The 17,472-nt window shown below is 37.3% G+C and overlaps 1 protein-coding gene across 25 annotated transcripts in view; it reads right to left on the bottom strand.

Annotated features, from left to right (window-relative positions):
• The window catches only part of SDCCAG8 (SHH signaling and ciliogenesis regulator SDCCAG8), a 244,979-nt gene that overhangs the window by 103,952 nt on the left and 123,555 nt on the right, over nucleotides 1–17,472 (bottom strand). For all 25 annotated transcript variants that reach the window (XM_086344898.1, XM_086344900.1, XM_086344899.1 and 22 more), the window contains one exon: nucleotides 9,231–9,373. In XM_086344898.1, coding sequence (XP_086201024.1) covers nucleotides 9,231–9,373 — 143 coding nt within the window. The remainder of the gene's footprint in view (nucleotides 1–9,230; nucleotides 9,374–17,472) is intronic.

Raw genomic sequence — 17,472 nt, 5'->3', positions numbered from 1 at the left:
TTTCAAACTTCTTATGTAAAATATCATTTTTATAAATAATATCTAATCTTTTGCAAAGCATTAACTTTGTAAGATGGAAAAAAAGAAATACTAGAAAAAAAATAAAGATACAAAAAAAAAAAAAAAAACCCAAAGCATACTGATCTTGCACGTGGATGCTGTGGCAATTTAAAATTATAAAAACATTTCCAAACACTCTCATCTTGGATTTATCTTGCCACAGAGTAGTAACACACAACCCACCACGGACCACATTTACTAAACCACTGTTATCTGAAGCCAGGCACAGTGCTTGGCACGTGCTAGACATTCATCCATGCATGCTTTACATCTCTCTTTTTATATTCTAAGAGTTCTCTAAACAGAACCACAGAGCATCCCTGTGGAGAACTGATCATGCCTCCTTGGACTTATGTTGAAAGTGGAGAACATCATTCTCAAGCCAACATGACAGAGAGGTACTCTTCTTTCTCTTCTTTCCACTCCCAATCATCCCTTAGCCAAAGGAAAAAGCTGAGATTGCTAAAAAGACAACAGAGGACATAGAAGGGACCTCTGTTCTTATATTTAGTCGAGATCTCTGACAACCTCCCCACTTGCTTAGTGCAACTCTCTTCCTTCACTCCTGGGGTTTTGCTGAGGCTGCCAGCCCCAGGACCCAAAATGGTGTGTGTGCACAGGACTCAGTTTTGAAATTTGAACTGAAGGTTTCAAATGGGAAGTGGAGGAGCCAGGAAATCACATTCTTACAGTTTGAAAACAAGGCATCTCCTCTATCTTTAGTTCAGATTGAGGGATGTGGCTCCATGGTATGGAAGAACCTGAAAGAATGAGCCAATATTCAGACAGAAGTCAAGCCCTGCGACTGACAGCAAATGACTGCCCTCCAGTGCTGCCTTGAGTCCCTGGTCCAAGAAACCCTGAGGCCCCAGCCACACCTGGGTTTTACATGGTCTGGTCATCAAACTAATCAATTCTTCCTTTTGGGGTTTCTGTTGACCTTAACCAAAGAGTCCTCACTCATACTGGCAATCTGAGAAGTCAAACCACTACATTCAGGAATGTACTTGTGCTCAGTTGTGTCCGACTCTTTGAGACCCTATGGACTGTTGCCCGCCAGGCTCCTCTGTCCATGGAATTTTCCAGGCAAGAACATTGGAGTGAGTTGCTATGCCCTCCTCCAGGGGAATCTTCTTGATCCAAGGATCGAACTCACATCTCCTGTGTCTCTTGGATTGCAGGTGGGTTCCTTACCACTGAGCCACTGGGAAAGCCCAACCAACGGTTACTACCTGGAAGCTAAAGGCTCTGGAATGGAAGACAATCATCCTCCCAAAGTTAAAGCACCCATCATAATTGGATAACCTGGTGACTCCTCTCTTACACTTTTTCACTCTCAAAAAGACACAAATACTAAAGTTCAAGTTTCTACATCTCACGGTCATAAGGTTAAATCTTCCGATCTAGATCACAAAAGTATGTCATAGCATAATTACTCATATCATGAACTGCCCTTAGATTCCTGCTCTGAGAAGTTCTTCGAAGTACATATCATTGAAAACATTATTTATGTTAAAGGGGAAATATACATTTTAAAGGCAGCTCTGCTGATATAAGCTGGAACCTGCAGGATTACTGGCAGTTTGACTCCCCTTTTGCATTTTGTGCAATTCAATTTCTAAATTCTCTGGAAAATAAACAGGGAAGACTTCCTGTAGTAATTTCCCTCCAGATTAGATCTGAGAAAAAGATACAGGATTCAAAAGACTGTGTTTCAATACACACATGATAGTTATGGAGAAGAGTGATTGCCTCAATCAGTATTTAATAACAATGACACAAGCATTCAGAAATGGTTGTTTAAATATGTAATATCACTTTATATAATCTGTCCACTATGTATGTAAGTGGTAGTCTTGTGAGAGGGACTTAAAATTCTATAGCTTTTTAAAGATGTTTGGACATGTCAAAAACAAACATGTGAAGGAATTTCCACTTTTTAAGAAAAGCCTCTCTTTTCTCTTGGGTACAAAAGAAATGAAGAAGTAGAGTGATAGCTTTATTAAAATACATTAAATGACTAAGGTGAATGATGCGCCAAAGGACACTGTTTCCTAGGAAAATCACAAGCTAAGACAACAATTCATCAATTGGTATTTTTATCAGCGTATAAGGGAGCATATTAAAAAGCAGAGACATTACTTTGCCAACAAAGGTCCGTCTAGTCAAAGCTATAGTTTTTCCAGTAGTCATGTATGGATGTGAGAGTTGGACTATAAAGAAAGCTGAGTGCCAAAGAATTGATGCTTTTGAACTGTGGTGTTGGAGAAGACTCTTGAGAGTCCCTTGGACTGCAAGGAGATACAACCAGTCAATTCTAAATGAAATCAACCCTGAATATTCATTGGAAGGACTGATGATGAAGCTGAAACTCCAATATTTTGGCCATCTGATGTGAAGAACTGACTCATTTGAAAAGACCCTGATGCTGGGAAAGACTGAAGGCAGCAGAAGGGGACGACAGAGGATGTGATGGTTAAATGGCATCACCGACTCAATGGACATGAGTTTGAGTAAGCTCTGGGAGTTGGTGATGGACAGGGAGGCCTGGCGTGCTGCAGTCCATGGGGTCGCAGAGTCGGACATGACTGAGTGACTGAACTGAACTGATAAAGGAGCAGCTAACACTTACCTCTATTATAAATTTATGTTATTGGTTTTCTTGGTTGTCTTTTGGAAATGATCACATTAATCCATTTCCCTACTAACTCACATAGAACTACAGCCTGATGGAAACTATATAGGCTTTGCCGGCAAATTTCTGGGTTTCAAAGATATACCAGTTGTGTGACCTTAGATGAATCATTTTACTTCTTTGTGCCTTAGTTGCATCCACTGTAAAACAAGGAAATAATAGTATTCATCTTACAGGGTTATTGTGAGAGCTCAATGAAAAGCACTCAGCTCAGTTCCCAGAACACAGTAGAGGTTCAGTAAGTGATGGCCACTTGCCTTTAGCTAATACCTCTGTTATTATTTTTTTAAAGCCACTACATGTGGCATGGTACCAGGCAGACCCAAAATGAAGGTATTCTTAACCTCAGAAGACGGATGAAAATGAAAGTGAAAGTGAAGTGAAAGTCACTCAGTCATATCTGACTCTTTGCAACCCCATGGACTATACAATCCATAGAATTCTCTAGCCAGAATACTGGAGTGGGTAGCCTTTCCCTTCTCCAGGGGATCTTCTCAACCCAGGAATCAAACCGGGGTCTCCTGCATTGCAGGCGGATTCTTTACCAACTGAGCTATCAGGGAAGCTGACTGTTACTTGTATGTATTTAACTTTATCACATATATGTATATGTGTACCTCCCAAATGCCAGTGGCCCCTGGAATTTCCCATGAAATGTCCTTCATTTCCATTTTCCTATATCCAAATGCTACCAAGGATAATAAGAAACTATCTGTCCCTCTGTTTGCATAATATTTTATCTGAAAAATCCCTTCTGGATCTTATCATTTATCTTACCAACTCTTTGTGTATTTTCTTTTTGCTCCCACTAGCCTATAAGCTTCTGAAGGGCAGCATCTGAAGCTATTTTATATTTATGTCTCCCACCATCCCTAGGATAGTGTCTTGTAACAGGAAATGTTCCATGGAGAGTGAGCAAATACATGAACATATATTTTTAAACATAGCTGGAAGTTTGTTATGGAAAAGAAAGAAGTTATTTGATTACTATTAGCAAAGATATAAGTGGGAAGGGAGTAGCCTTGCTTTTGTTTTCATGTATACTAAGCTATATATATTGGAGAAGGAAATGGCAACCCACTCCAGTATTCTTGCCTGGAGAATCCCAGGGACGGGGGAGCCTGGTGGGCTGCCATCTATGGGGTCGCACAGAGTCGGACACGACTGAAGTGACTTAGCAGCAGCAGCAGACTATGTATGTTTAATTATCATGTTTATCAGGCACAGGTTTCAAACACTCTCAGAGGGACTATCTTTTAATTTTGGAGATCTCTAGTTTAAAATTCTGTGTGTGTGTAAGGTTTTCAAGTAAGGTAAGAGGCACTTTACCAAACCTACTGAGTTGTTAGAAGGGTTATCATTTGATTTGACTATACTTAAACATATATGTGCATACTAAGTTAAAAATGAACAAAAGTTATAAAATCATAACATAGTATAATATGTACAAGAAAAATTCCCCAAAAAATTTTTCATTTTTGTTCCATCTCATATTTTTTACCTGATATATCTGAGAATACGTAGATATATATATACACACACACATCAATACTGGGGTTGAATAAACAGTCATAAACTTGTATTAACCATTCTTATAATAATGACTGATTGAACTCCAGCTCTTTGCAAAGAGCTAAGCTAGGTGCTCTGAGAACTGTAATAAGATCTCTCCTCCCATTTGAAGAACAGTACATCACAGAAGAGAAGACAAGCAGATACATAAAAATCTTCAGAGTATGCATTTATTTTTTCAGATGTTCATTTTCCCTGTTTTGAGGAATTTGTTTAGTAGCAGCAAGTGCCTTCAGCTCTAAGTGGGAAGGAGGATTCAGAGGGAGATGTGCTCCCTCTAGCATGGGTCCTCAGGGTGGACTACAGTGGAAAAATTAAGATTTCAGGGAAACCTGGAAAATAAGATTATAATAGGGCTAAAGAAGCTCAAGGGGTAATTCTGGGTTTACAGAGTAGTAAAAGCAGAGGAGAGACCAAAAGTCAAAGGAGGTCTGCATCTGCTTAAACCACATGCTGCAAATCAGTATGCGAGAGGATGGAACTGGTAGCAGTGAAATAAAGTTAGAAGGTTGGGAGCCTGTCATGTGAGCATGCGTGCTCAGTTGCTCAGTCATGTCTGACTTTTTGCGACCCCGTGGACTGTAGCCCTCCAGGCTCCTCTGTTCATGGGATTCCATGACTGAGTCAAGACAGTGCTTATGAATATACACAGCAGTGGCTGGCAAAAGAGATTGGAAGGATGTTAGCAGAGTATTTTCATAACCCTTAAGAGAAGTCACCAAAGGCTAAATTATGATGAATGTAAATGGTGGTATGAAGGACATTTCTATGAAATCTCTCTGAACTTCACAAACTAAGGAAACATTTTGAGCAAAGGATACTCCAAGCAATTTAAGCACCTAATGCACAGAAACAGGAATTTAATAATACATTGTCTTAACTCATGTTCTTTGACTATCAGAGTTGGAAGAAAACTTAGAAATCATCTTGTCTAGCCTAACTTTACAGGTGAGTATGCACATCCAAAGAATTAAGTAATTTGTTAAAAGTTGCAATGACAGTTGAGTGCCTGGGTGAAGATACCAAAACTCAGTTTCCTCAGTCCTAGGATACCTGCCCGCCCCCTCCCCACCACCCTGGTTAACATGTGTATGGTTTTAATTGTTACTTCACCAAAAGTATACCTGAACCACACTTTATTCTTTTCTTATACACTGAAGGCCCCATTTCATTTCCTTGGCTATTCTTCCACAGTTCTTAAAAACATGGTCCCCTCTATGTGCTTCTACCCACTCCTTTGGCTATAATATCTTTATGTAAAAGCATCCAGATCTAAACCTCTGTCATGATCTTTCTCCTCACACTGGATCTACACTGGACATCTTCATCAGAGCTCCGAAATAAAGCATATTCTTTCCTCTGCTACTCCTTTAACATTCCCTAGTTGAATTAAAGGATCATCCACTTAACACAGGCTAGAAGCTTTGGAATCATCTTTTTGAACTTTTTTAAATTTTTTAACCGGAAAATTGCTTCGCAGTTTTATGTTGGTTTCCGCAGTATAACACCATGAATCAGTCATAATTCTACACATAGCCCTTCCCTCCCTTCCCTCCCCCCATCCCAATCTTCTAGGTCAGGAATCATCATAATAAATATTTTAGGCTTTGACGATCATACTCAATTCTGCCATGGAAATGCTACACATAATACACAAAGGATAATCATGGCTGTGTCCAATAAATTTTTATTTAGGATTTTTGTGTGCTATAAAATATTATTTTTCTTTTTTCTTCCCAGTCATTTAAAAATATATTTAAAAAAAAAATTCTTAGCTCATGGATCACTTTAGAAACAGATGATGCACCAGATTTGGCCTATGGGCTGTAGTTACCAACTCTGTCCTAACTGGTTTTCTTGTCTCCTACATCAGCTCTCCAAGTTCACTCTAAACAGCTGTCTGAGTCGGGATCCTAACCCCCAAAATTGATCATGTTAGAAGCCCTGATTAAAATATTACATTAAGAGTAATCCCTTATTCTCAGAATGGCCAACATTCCAGAATATGGCCCACAACACCCCTCCTCTGGTCCCTCCCCCTCTCTTGCCAAACACCTAAGGTAACTGTAGAGTCTACATTCTCTCCCAACTTCACGTCTTTGCATATGTTGTTCCCTCTACTCGGGGTGTCTGCCCCACCCTTCTCTACTTTGAGGACTCCTATTCATGAACTCAGAAAGCTTTCCCTGTCTCCTTCACCTCCAATTAATAGAATGAGATGGTTCTCTTTCCTGTGTGCTTCTGTGGCAATCCTAATTTCTCTCATTACACTGTTGTCACACTCTACTGTAATTACATATATAGATCTGGCTCCTTTGTAGAATGTGAACAACCTAAGGATAGGAACTTAGTTTTTTTTCTTTCTCTATGTCCAGGGCCAACCAATGCATGTAAAAGATAGTAGGTGCTCAATAAATACTCATTAAATAAGTGGATGGTATATTTACTAATTGAGTCCTTCAAAAAATGTTGAATTTCTGTTTTCTATTTTTAAGTCCAATTAGATAAAAAAGGGAAATTCCAAAAGAAGTGACAGATTGATCTATAAATTTCTACTCATTTTAAAATTTTATTTGCCCTAGAAGATTTGAAATCCTTATTTTATCACTGTTTTATAGCATCTTCTTCATATTTAATTTTAAACTTTGTTTAGGATATGACATTCAAAATATTTAAATTAAGGCTAAATGAAGTGTTACCTTGTTAGATTTATTTATTTCAGCTAAAAACAAAATATATGAAATTTCTCAGCCACACACTTGAGTATATAAATCAATAAAGAATGGTGAAGGGAAGCAAACGCTAATAAAACCCAAATTGTGTATCAGAAATATTTAGTCCAACAAGCAAGTCATTTTCTATGCAAAACAGAGATATATACAGTTCCTTTCATTTTTATTGTCATCTTTAAATTTATGAATGTGGATTTTATAAAACATGAACATAAACTAAGTGTAAAATGCTTACAAAAGAGTACTGCATTTAGAAAATAGATAATTAAGCTTTATTTTCTATAAAACTAAGTTAAATTTCTGTAGACTTGTAGTAAATAAAGCTCAATAGAAAAAGCTTTCTATGGATCCAAGCAAAACCGTTTTTCTTAAGAACAAAGGAATTAGTTACCACCAGTCCATTTTCAGCAGTTGCTGCATCTTAATATGCTCTACTTGCAAGAAATGGATCTTGTCAGACAGTACAAATTGATACAGCACAGGAAAACTCTCTATGGACTTTGACTTCAGAAATTAACTCTCTGAATAAGACAGAATGGCAAAGCAGGCAAAACCAGCATTAATATTTATTTATTGAAGTTCAGCCACACTGAGACATTAAAAGCTGTCCTATTTCTGTGGGTTAGTAGTACTTAGCACACAAATGGTTGGTTCTCAATAGAAGTCTGACAGAGAAGAAAAACTATTACATATCATGATCAAGCTAAATTCTGAAACTTCTAAGATTAAATAACCATAGGAACTATGTTATCATTATGTTCTCACTTCTATAGTGAAATACTTTAAATGGGCATTAAAAGAATGGCTATTATTCTGCAGTATTAAGCAATTTTTTTCTCAATAAAGTGTTTCAACTACTGGGATTTTTCCAGATATCACATGTGTATAAATAATTTATTTTCTTTCTCTCTTTCATTTTTTTCCTTTCTCTCTTTCTCCTCCTTTCTTCTCTTTTCGTTCATTGTTTAAAAGGGAAGTTGGCAAACCATTTGGAATATTATCATAACAAAATGTTTTTTAACAAAGTTTGATTTTAACAGAACTAGAGGCATCTTAACACTAACTGAAAACTTCGGGAGGTTCAACAACCTCTAGAATATTTTTTTTCTCCAAATGCAGGCTGTTCAAGTGGTGCTTTTCTCCATCTGTTATCATACCGTGCTCAGAATTACATTGTCATATTTAATGTAAAAGGGATCAGTCCCCTTTCATAGTTTAAATTCAACATTTTACTATGATTAGAAGACCAGTGTTTTTCTAATTTATGAATAAACCAAATTTTATAAACTTACGTAGATATTTAGATAAAGTTCTCTCTAAAAACTGAAAAACTCTAAGAATTGAACAAACCCAAAGGCTTGATCTGAAAACTGAAAAATTGTACTAAAACTTGAAAGGAAAAGAAACCATCTATATGGTACTGTGAAACACCTACAATCTCAGTTTGATTTTTTCTCTGTGTCTGTATATTTATGCATATTGTATGTGTTTTCAATATAACAAATTTCTCAATGTTTACTACCTAAAATGTATTATTGTAATTTAGGGCTGAGCTATGTGTTCACTAAAGTTTTATGACAATGATGCTCTCACACCAAAATATCTCATGATGGAAGTGATGAAATTTGAAACCACGATGGCATAAGCAGGGTTATAGTAATGGTTTAAACATGAACAGAGTCAGTCAGTTCCATCTCTAACTTTTACACCTCCTTAGGACTCAGGTTGCTTATTTTGTAGCACTTCCACCTCAGTTTGCATCTTAGGATATCTTTCGTTTTGTCTCTTTCACCACTGACAGTATCTCACTATTTTCCTAAATATATTCCTCAGATACTTCAGTTCAACATTTTTATTAGACATAAAATTAACAGGAGAGGTAGTGGCTGTGGTAGAAGAAATATGTCATTTTGCTTATATTGATAGAGAATCACCTAAATATTTGAGCATTGTAGATGAAAGGTTTTGTAATCTATCAGTAATTCCCTGCCACACTTATCATTCACATGTCTGGTTGTTTTGCTTACCACATCTCCACTTTTCTTAATATGCCTAGAAACTGTGTGTGAATTGAATGACTAAGACTTAACTCTAACAACTGTTTGGAAGCCTGTGGCAAAAATCCGAGGAATGAAATTGGTGCTATGGTGCATAATGGGATTAGGCAGTACCTGGTGAGGTGCAGTTGGTGCTCAGATTCGCCCAGCAGTTCTGTCAGTTTCAGGCACTCCTCTCTGGCCCGGGTTGCCTTCTCCTGCTGCTGTTCCAAGCGCTGCTTGCTTTCACTCAGTTCTAAACTCAATTTCTCTATTTCCTTAGGCAGAGAGAAGAGGGTGAAGAGTATCACTATAAAATATATGCACTTGAATTCAAAATTATCTCATTTTTATTTTTGCCATGAATTTCAATATGATGAAAAATTATTAGAAAATTTAGGCTAGCTTCCACTTTATGACAAAGGGAATTAACCCAGCCAGAAATGCACATTAGTGAGGATTTTTTGGATCGTAAGATGCAGTCTAATTTTAAAAATGAAATGATTAAATGAGGATAGTCAAAATGGATAATCTGTGTTTTGAATCTAAGGCTCAGTCTCTTTAAAAAATAATACAAACTTAAAAAGTCACTACTTTTTAAATATAACAGTTTTGTTTGTGAGATAAGATCAGACATGTGCAGTGATTTACATCAAATGTGAGACTTGATTTTAAAAGACACATTTATGGTTTCATTTGGATGTTTTGAAAATCAAATTAAATGGTAAAATAATTTAAGATATCTTTTAGAAAAACATGAGGTGTAAAAGAAGACATCATTATGATACACAGTATTATTTGGAAAAAAATACTTTAGGAAAAAATAAAATGAGAAATTTCAATGTATGACATTGCTGAGCATTTTGAATGTATGACATTGCTGATCTAAAATAATATTGCATTAAAATTGCATTTAAAAGGCAATAAAACCACTCTGATATTAACAAATATAAACATCAAAATATATAAAAATCTATACTAGCTTATTCTTTGGTTTCAGTATGAAATTATACTTTCTTATTGAAACTCAAATATTTCAAAGCAAAAATACTTTACATAGAATATGGTTGAAATAATTTACACATTAAAGTACAAATATTTATCTATTATAGAACATCCATAATTAAAAAAAAAAAGAAAACAGAGATAAATATTCAGACCATTAAAACAAGAAAAACAAAATAGGGGAAAGTAAAGAGTGAAATATTTTCAAGCCAGCAGAAAGCAAGAAGCAATTTTTATAAACAAAAATACAGTCCACTCTTGGAAAACAAAACTATGTCTAAGTCGAGTTTTAAACTTAGTATTTAAGTACATTTCAAATTTCCTCATATTATTACTCAGTATTCTGAACAATCTACAACTACACTGAATATATCAGGCAGGATAAATTGTTTATTTTTCTACATTTATTGCACTACAAATATTCACTTTATCTCCATCAAAACTGTACATTACCATATAATAAAACAACATACAAGCTATTTTAAAAAAATTATGTAATAATGAGCATATTGCTTTCATTCAGAGTAGATTTTCTATATCTTTCAGATTAGATTACTAAGTGAAACTGATTTGTTTAAAATATTTTAAATTGTTAAAGTTTTATCAATACATTTCTATCTTATTACGCATTATAATTAAAAAGATAGAAAAACATAAGAGAAAAGCCTAGCCTACTAAGTTTGGTCTAACATTTATGAAATTAACAAAAAAGCAAAGTAGAACTGGAATTATATGTTAATTTTAAAATTACAAAAATGTACCCATTAATTTTTTTTTGCTCCTGCTCATGCTCAGTCACTTCAGTTGAGTCTGACTCTTTGCAACCCCATGGACTATAGCCCACCAGGATCCTCTGTCCATGGGATTCTCCAGGCAAGAACAGTGAAGTGAATTGCCATGCCCTCCTCTAGGGGATCTTCTTGACCCAAGGATCAAACCTACGTCTCCTACATCTCCTGTGTTGCAGGCGAATTCTTTACCGCTGAACCACCAGGAAATTGCAAAAATTTATCCATTAATATTTTTACACAGTGCTATGTGCAAGAAACTATGCTAAATATTATGATGGACTCAGAGTTTTCACATCCACACTCAGGACTTAGCAATTCAGTTGAGTAAATGAGACAAACACACACAAAAAGACAACCAAAATATCAAGCATGTAAAAAACAACAAATGAGTCTTAGAGAAAATCTGTGCTTCAATAGGCCAGATTAAGGATATACTTAATGGGCAAGCAAAGTGGGAAAGAAGGTAAGGCCACAGAAACTCACAGAATGATAGATTAGACCAATTATCAAACATTTTAAATTCTAGATTTATAAAGCTGTATTTTTCCTTATAGATAATGAGGAAATAATGATTTAAACAGGTACACAACATGAGAGAAGCTGAGCTTCAAAATACTAGATTAATGTGTATGATCATTAAGACAGTAGAGACTGGCAGTAATAGTAGACCACAAAAAGATGGTTGCAATACTCCGAATATAAGAAGTAGTGACAGTTAAAACAAATATAAAGAGAACATGATGAGTACATGTAAATAAAAGGATAGATATCAGAAGATAACAAAGATGACTCCAGAATTTTGAGTTGAGAGGACACTATACAGTGACAGAAATAGAAGATATATAAAATTCTAAACTTCCTTCAAAAGAAAAGGTGTAACAATTTTTATCAGCACCATCCAACAACAATAATGTATGTGACCTTATACTGGTAATCAGGTTTTATGTATAAAGTAGCTGCTTTCTTAGTCTCATGTAATAAAAAGTCAGATGCTATGCTGAATTCCAGTCAAACACAGAGATAAAGAACATGGGCCCAAGAATCAACAGAAATCAGGGCTTAGACACAGCTTAGGCACTCTCTAGCTCTGGGACCTTGGACAAGTCACTCAACTCTCACCAGTTTCTTCAGTCTAAAATGGGAATGCCAACTCTAGAAAGCTCCTAAAACTATTGGGAAGACAAAAATGAGATGGCAAATACTTACCAGAGTGCCTAGGATATAGCAAGAACTGAATAAAAAACAGCTGGTACCATTACTTCTGATCTTTCTCTACCCTTCAAGAGCAAAAATATAAGTAAAGGAAAAAGATCCGTCTAAGGATTTATGGTTATCCCTGAGCACTAAAGAGTTCTTAATTTAATTCAATAAAATTTCCAGATAAGCACTCTTTTGGAGGACACTGAATAAAACTTTATTATAATTTCAAAATGCAAAAAGCATTTTTGTTAGGAAGATGGAAAGTTACTGCCTGATTCTGATTATCTGTGCCAGAGAAACAGCTTATTGGTGCAGATAATCAAAATCAACAAATAATCGAACCAGCTGGACCAGGGCTCAACACTTACTCCCCGAGTCAGGAAAATCTGCCATGGCACCAACTCCAACAGTTAGAAGAGGAATCTCTTGCCAGAAATGCCATACTCCCACTGGCAGGATAACCCTTTGCTTTGCCCAACTAGGTCAGGGCTGCTTCCTTGGCTGTGTACAGTGGCTCAGGGATGAAAGACCACAACAGTCATAGGCCAATTGTACACTACTCTCAAAGTACTCTATTAGCCTGCAATGCACACTGCAGTTTGACATGGCCATCTCTTGGCTAGCTGGGCAAAGATGAGTCTGGATAGCTTTACACTTTATCAAAAGATATACTTCAAGTCATGAATGTAACCACCAGAATAACTAAAAGTTGTTCAATTGTCAAGTCATGTCCGACTCTTTGTGACCCATGGACTGCAGTACACCAGCCCTCCCTGTCCCTCACTGTCTCCAGGAGTTTGACGAAGTGCATGTTCATTGAATCAGTGATGTCATTGAAAAATCTCAATAAGTAAAAGTAGAAATGGTTAAAAGTGGCTACCTCAGGAGAACACTACCAAGGAGGGGATGTGGAGAAAGACTACTGTTCATTTATAATCTATAATGCACACAATTTTCTTATTAATCATTTCTTTTCATTATTTATTAGATTTTCTTATCAAAGCAATGTGCCTAATTCAAGTCAAATAGTACTCAGTTGCTCCTAACAAAGAAAGGTAGTGCCTGTGTTCTTCCCCTCCCCATCTCTAAGCCAAACCCTCAGTGGCACATAGTATCCATCCCTGATATTCATATTCCTACTTTAAAATAACATACTTGCATCCCTGGTGGCTCACATGGTAAAGAATCTACCTGCAATGCGGGAGACATGGATTCAGTCCCTGGGTTGGGAAGATCCCCCGGAGAAGGGAACGGCTACCCACGGCAGTGTTCTGGCCTGGAGAATTCCATGGACAGAGGAGCCTGGTGGGCTACAGTCCACGGGGTCACAGAGTCAGACACAACCAGGCAACTTTCACTTTTATCATGCTGTCCTTTGATTTTGCTACATAAATTTCTTTTTTTTAAATTTTATTTTATTTTTAAACTTTACAAAATTGTATTAGTTTTGCCCAACATCGAAATTGATTTCCTATGTGGCACTAGTGGTAAAGAATCCACCTGCCAATGCAGGAGATGGAAGAGACGAGGATTTGATCCATGGGTGGGGAAGACCCCCTAGAGAAGGAAATGGCAACCCGCTCCAGTATTCTTGCCTGGGAAATCTCATGAATAGAAGAGCCTGACGGGCTACAGTCCATGGGGTTGCAAAGAGTTGGATACGACTGAGTGATTGAGAACTCATCCATGTAGATTTCCTGTATTAAAAAAGGCAGTGATTTATCTCTCTTACGCCACCCAATATACCCACCTCATCCACCTCTATAACAATTTTGGTTAAATCATTAGTCAGTAGTTCATTTACATTATAATGATTATAGAAATACTGTTCATTACTGAGACAAGCATTATTCTGCTTAAATTAACTTTCTTGTAAAAATCTTTTATTATTTATAGAATTAATTGCTTGCTTTTTTAATAGTTTATTTTTCTAGGTAAGTAACATTTTTTCCCCCAAATGTTCAAACAGTTCTGTCAAATACCCATTCATAATGTTTTTTCAATAGTGAAACATATCAGTAAATCATTAGTTCCTTTAAATTATTTTCCTAGATATATCCTGCTTGGTGACATGTCTAGCCTGGTTGATTTCTGATTTGGTTGATTTTCTTACACATGCTCCTATTAGAGTTTCTTGTTTTATGTGTTTTAAGTCAACCTGTTTCTCAGTTTATCCGCTTCTGTAGTTGAAATACATTCTCCAGGTAACTTTCACAAGAAAGGGTACACAAACAATGCATTTTCAAAAAGTATCTGTATGCCTGAATATGTTGTTATTCCATGCATATCCTTGAGAGTTTAAAGTGAAAGTCACTCAGTCGTGTCCGACTCTTTGCAACCCCATGGACTGTACAGTCCATGGATTGCTCCAGGCCAGAACACTGGAGTGGGTAGCCTTTCCCTTCTCCAGGGGATCTTCCCAACCCAGGGATCAAACCCAGGTCTCATGCATTGCAGGCAGATTCTTTACCGAGTTATCAGGGAAGCCCACTTGATAGTTTGGCTAGGTATAATATCTATGCTGAAATTAACTTTCATTCAGGATTTTCCATTCTGAAGAAGATCAGCCCTGGGATTTCTTTGGAAGGAATGATGCTAAAGCTGAAACTCCAGTCCTTTGGCCACCTCATGCGAAGAGTTGACTCATTGCAAAAGACTCTGATTCTGGGAGGGATTGGGGGCAGGAGGAGAAGGGGACGACAGAGGATGAGATGGCTGGATGGCATCACTGACTCTATGGACATGAGTCTGAGTGAACTCTGGGAGTTGTTGATGGACAGGAAGGCCTGGCGTGCTGCGATTCATGGGGTCACAATGAGTCAGACACGACTGAGCGACTGAACTGAACTGAACCATATCATAAATTAGCCAACAACTTTCAATTTCTTTTTGTTTTAACCAAGATCCATAGTAAGAAATACATTTTATACCATAGTTTAGAAACATATACACTCTCCCACACATATGTATAAATGTAACTTTTATATCATAAAACAATACTAACCCTAATTATATTTGAAGCACTCAGATATTTCCTATTCCTTCTAATTCTATTCTCCTTAAAAAAAGAAAAACTTTTGGTTTCACCCCATAAAATTGATTTTATAATACAATTTAAAAATTAGCGAAGGAGTCAAGATGGTGGAGAAGGAGGAAGTGAAGTTCACCTCTCCCCACAAGTGCATCAAGAATGCATCTGCAAATGGAACAATTCTCAAAGAGCACTGGCTGAACATTAGCAGAGATGTCAGACCCCTAAAAGGACAAGAAAGACCCAGGCATAACCAGGTAGGATGAAAGAAAGAAGAAGGGAGAAAGAAAAGGAGAGGAAGAGGGATGAGAACGGCACCACTGGCGGGGGAGCTGAAGGACAGAAGAGGTTTTTACAAGGGAGGCAGCCTCCTCAGCAGTGGGGAGATCAGCTGGGACAGAATGCGAGCACTGGGGACTATAAGAGGAGAGCACAACAACTGGTCAATGGGGCAGAACAGAGTGAGACCTTTACAGCTGGTCTGTGCCCCAGCCTAAGATGTGTGTCCACTGGTACAGATGGGGGTTACGTTCTGAAACATGGGTTTGGAAAGCAAATCCGGAAAGGGGACTGCTGTCGGCTGCGAAGAGACAGCCTGAGGGCACAGGAGTGAGGAAATCCATAACCCTGAATGCTTGTGGAGGAAACCTGGACTCCACAGAAGCAAAACGCCATTGTTGAGTGAAGTGCAAGGGGCAGGGCCACATTTGCAGCCTCTGTCACCATGCACTGGCCTCTGCCTCATTGCACATTAGGGAGACTCCCACCAGGGCTGACTTTTACATGTCCATGGCCACTGGCCAAAGTACCTCATTCCAGTCTGGGCTGGCTCTCTCGTGAACACAGCTGCAGACTTCCCCAAGCACCTGTCCCCACCCCTGCAGCCCCAGTGGCTGCCATCTCATCCTCCTCACTCTATCTCCTCAATAGTAGGTACTCTTGCGACCACAGCCGCCACCACTTCTGTACCCCTTTCTTGCTGGGGCAGACTCGTGTGATCTGAGGCAACCTTGAGAGCAGATCCCTGTGGGGCTGAAACCACAGCTAAACTCCAGAGGTCATGCAACTAAGGAAGAAAGCTAAAATCTCTCCTTGCAGCTACACAAACCATGAATTTGATATTGCCATGATTGGCTTTGTAAACTCAGTGCCTACAAAACATCTGAATGGACAAGCTCCCCAGGTAAGACATATCTAGTTTTAACAGCTGTAAACTTTGTGAGCACAGACATGTCAGAGTTGGGCCAGGCCAGAGTCTGAGCTGCCTCCATAGTGCCTACAGGGGGTCCAGATCCAGGATTACTGCAGTCCTGGGACCTGACTTCAATGGACCTATCTGAGACTAATACAATATTGTAAGTCAATTATACTCTAATAAGAGTTAAACATAAAAAAGAAATAGAATCACAGATGTAGAAACACTTTTGGTTACCAGAGGGTAAGAGGAGGAGGGATAAATTGGGAGCTTCAGATTGACATAAATACACTACTATATATAAAATAGATAACTAGTAAGAATCTACTATATAGCCCAGGTTGCTCTAGTCAATATTCTGTAATGTCCTATATGGGAAAAGAATCTAGAAAAGAGTGGACATATGTATATGTATAACTGATTCACTGTGCTGCTGAACAGAAACTAATACAACATTGTAAATCAGCTATACTCCAATAAAAATTAATTTTAAAAATTAGGATATATTTATGATTATTAAAAACTATATTTTTGATATAAATTAAGTAGAATGAAATAAAGAACTTCATTAATATAAGTTCAATATCTTATATTAAATAACATATTAATTTCATTAAGATAAGTTCAATAAGTTCAACTTCTCCTGATTTCCTGAGTAAAAAAAGACTTAAGAAATGAATGTAAGATGCAGAGAAAGCCTTTGACAAAATTCAACATTCATTTATGATAAAAACTCTCCAGAAAGCAGGAATAGAAGGAACATACCTCAACATAATAAAAGCTATATATGACAAACCTACAGCAAATATTATCCTCAATGGTGAAAAATTGAAAGCATTTCCTCTAAAGTCAGGAACAAGACAAGGGTGCCCACTTTCACCATTACTATTCAACATAGTTTTGGAAGTTTTGGCCACAGCAATCAGAGCAGAAAAAGAAATAAAAGGAATCCAAATTGGAAAAGAAAAAGTAAAACTCTCACTGTTTGCAGATGACATGATCCTCTACATAGAAAACCCTAAAGACTCCACCAGAAAATTACTAGAACTAATCAATGAATATAGTAAAGTTGCAGGATATAAAATCAACACACAGAAATCCCTTGCATTCCTATACACTAATAATGAGAAAACAGAAAGAGAAATTAAGGAAACA

This window comes from Bos grunniens, chromosome 16 (genome assembly GCF_055505025.1).
Source record: "Bos grunniens cultivar Pamir isolate PY7600 chromosome 16, Bosgru_T2T1.0, whole genome shotgun sequence".
Taxonomy (NCBI): Eukaryota; Metazoa; Chordata; class Mammalia; order Artiodactyla; family Bovidae; genus Bos; species Bos grunniens.
This window is presented reverse-complemented; position numbering and strand designations above follow the sequence as displayed.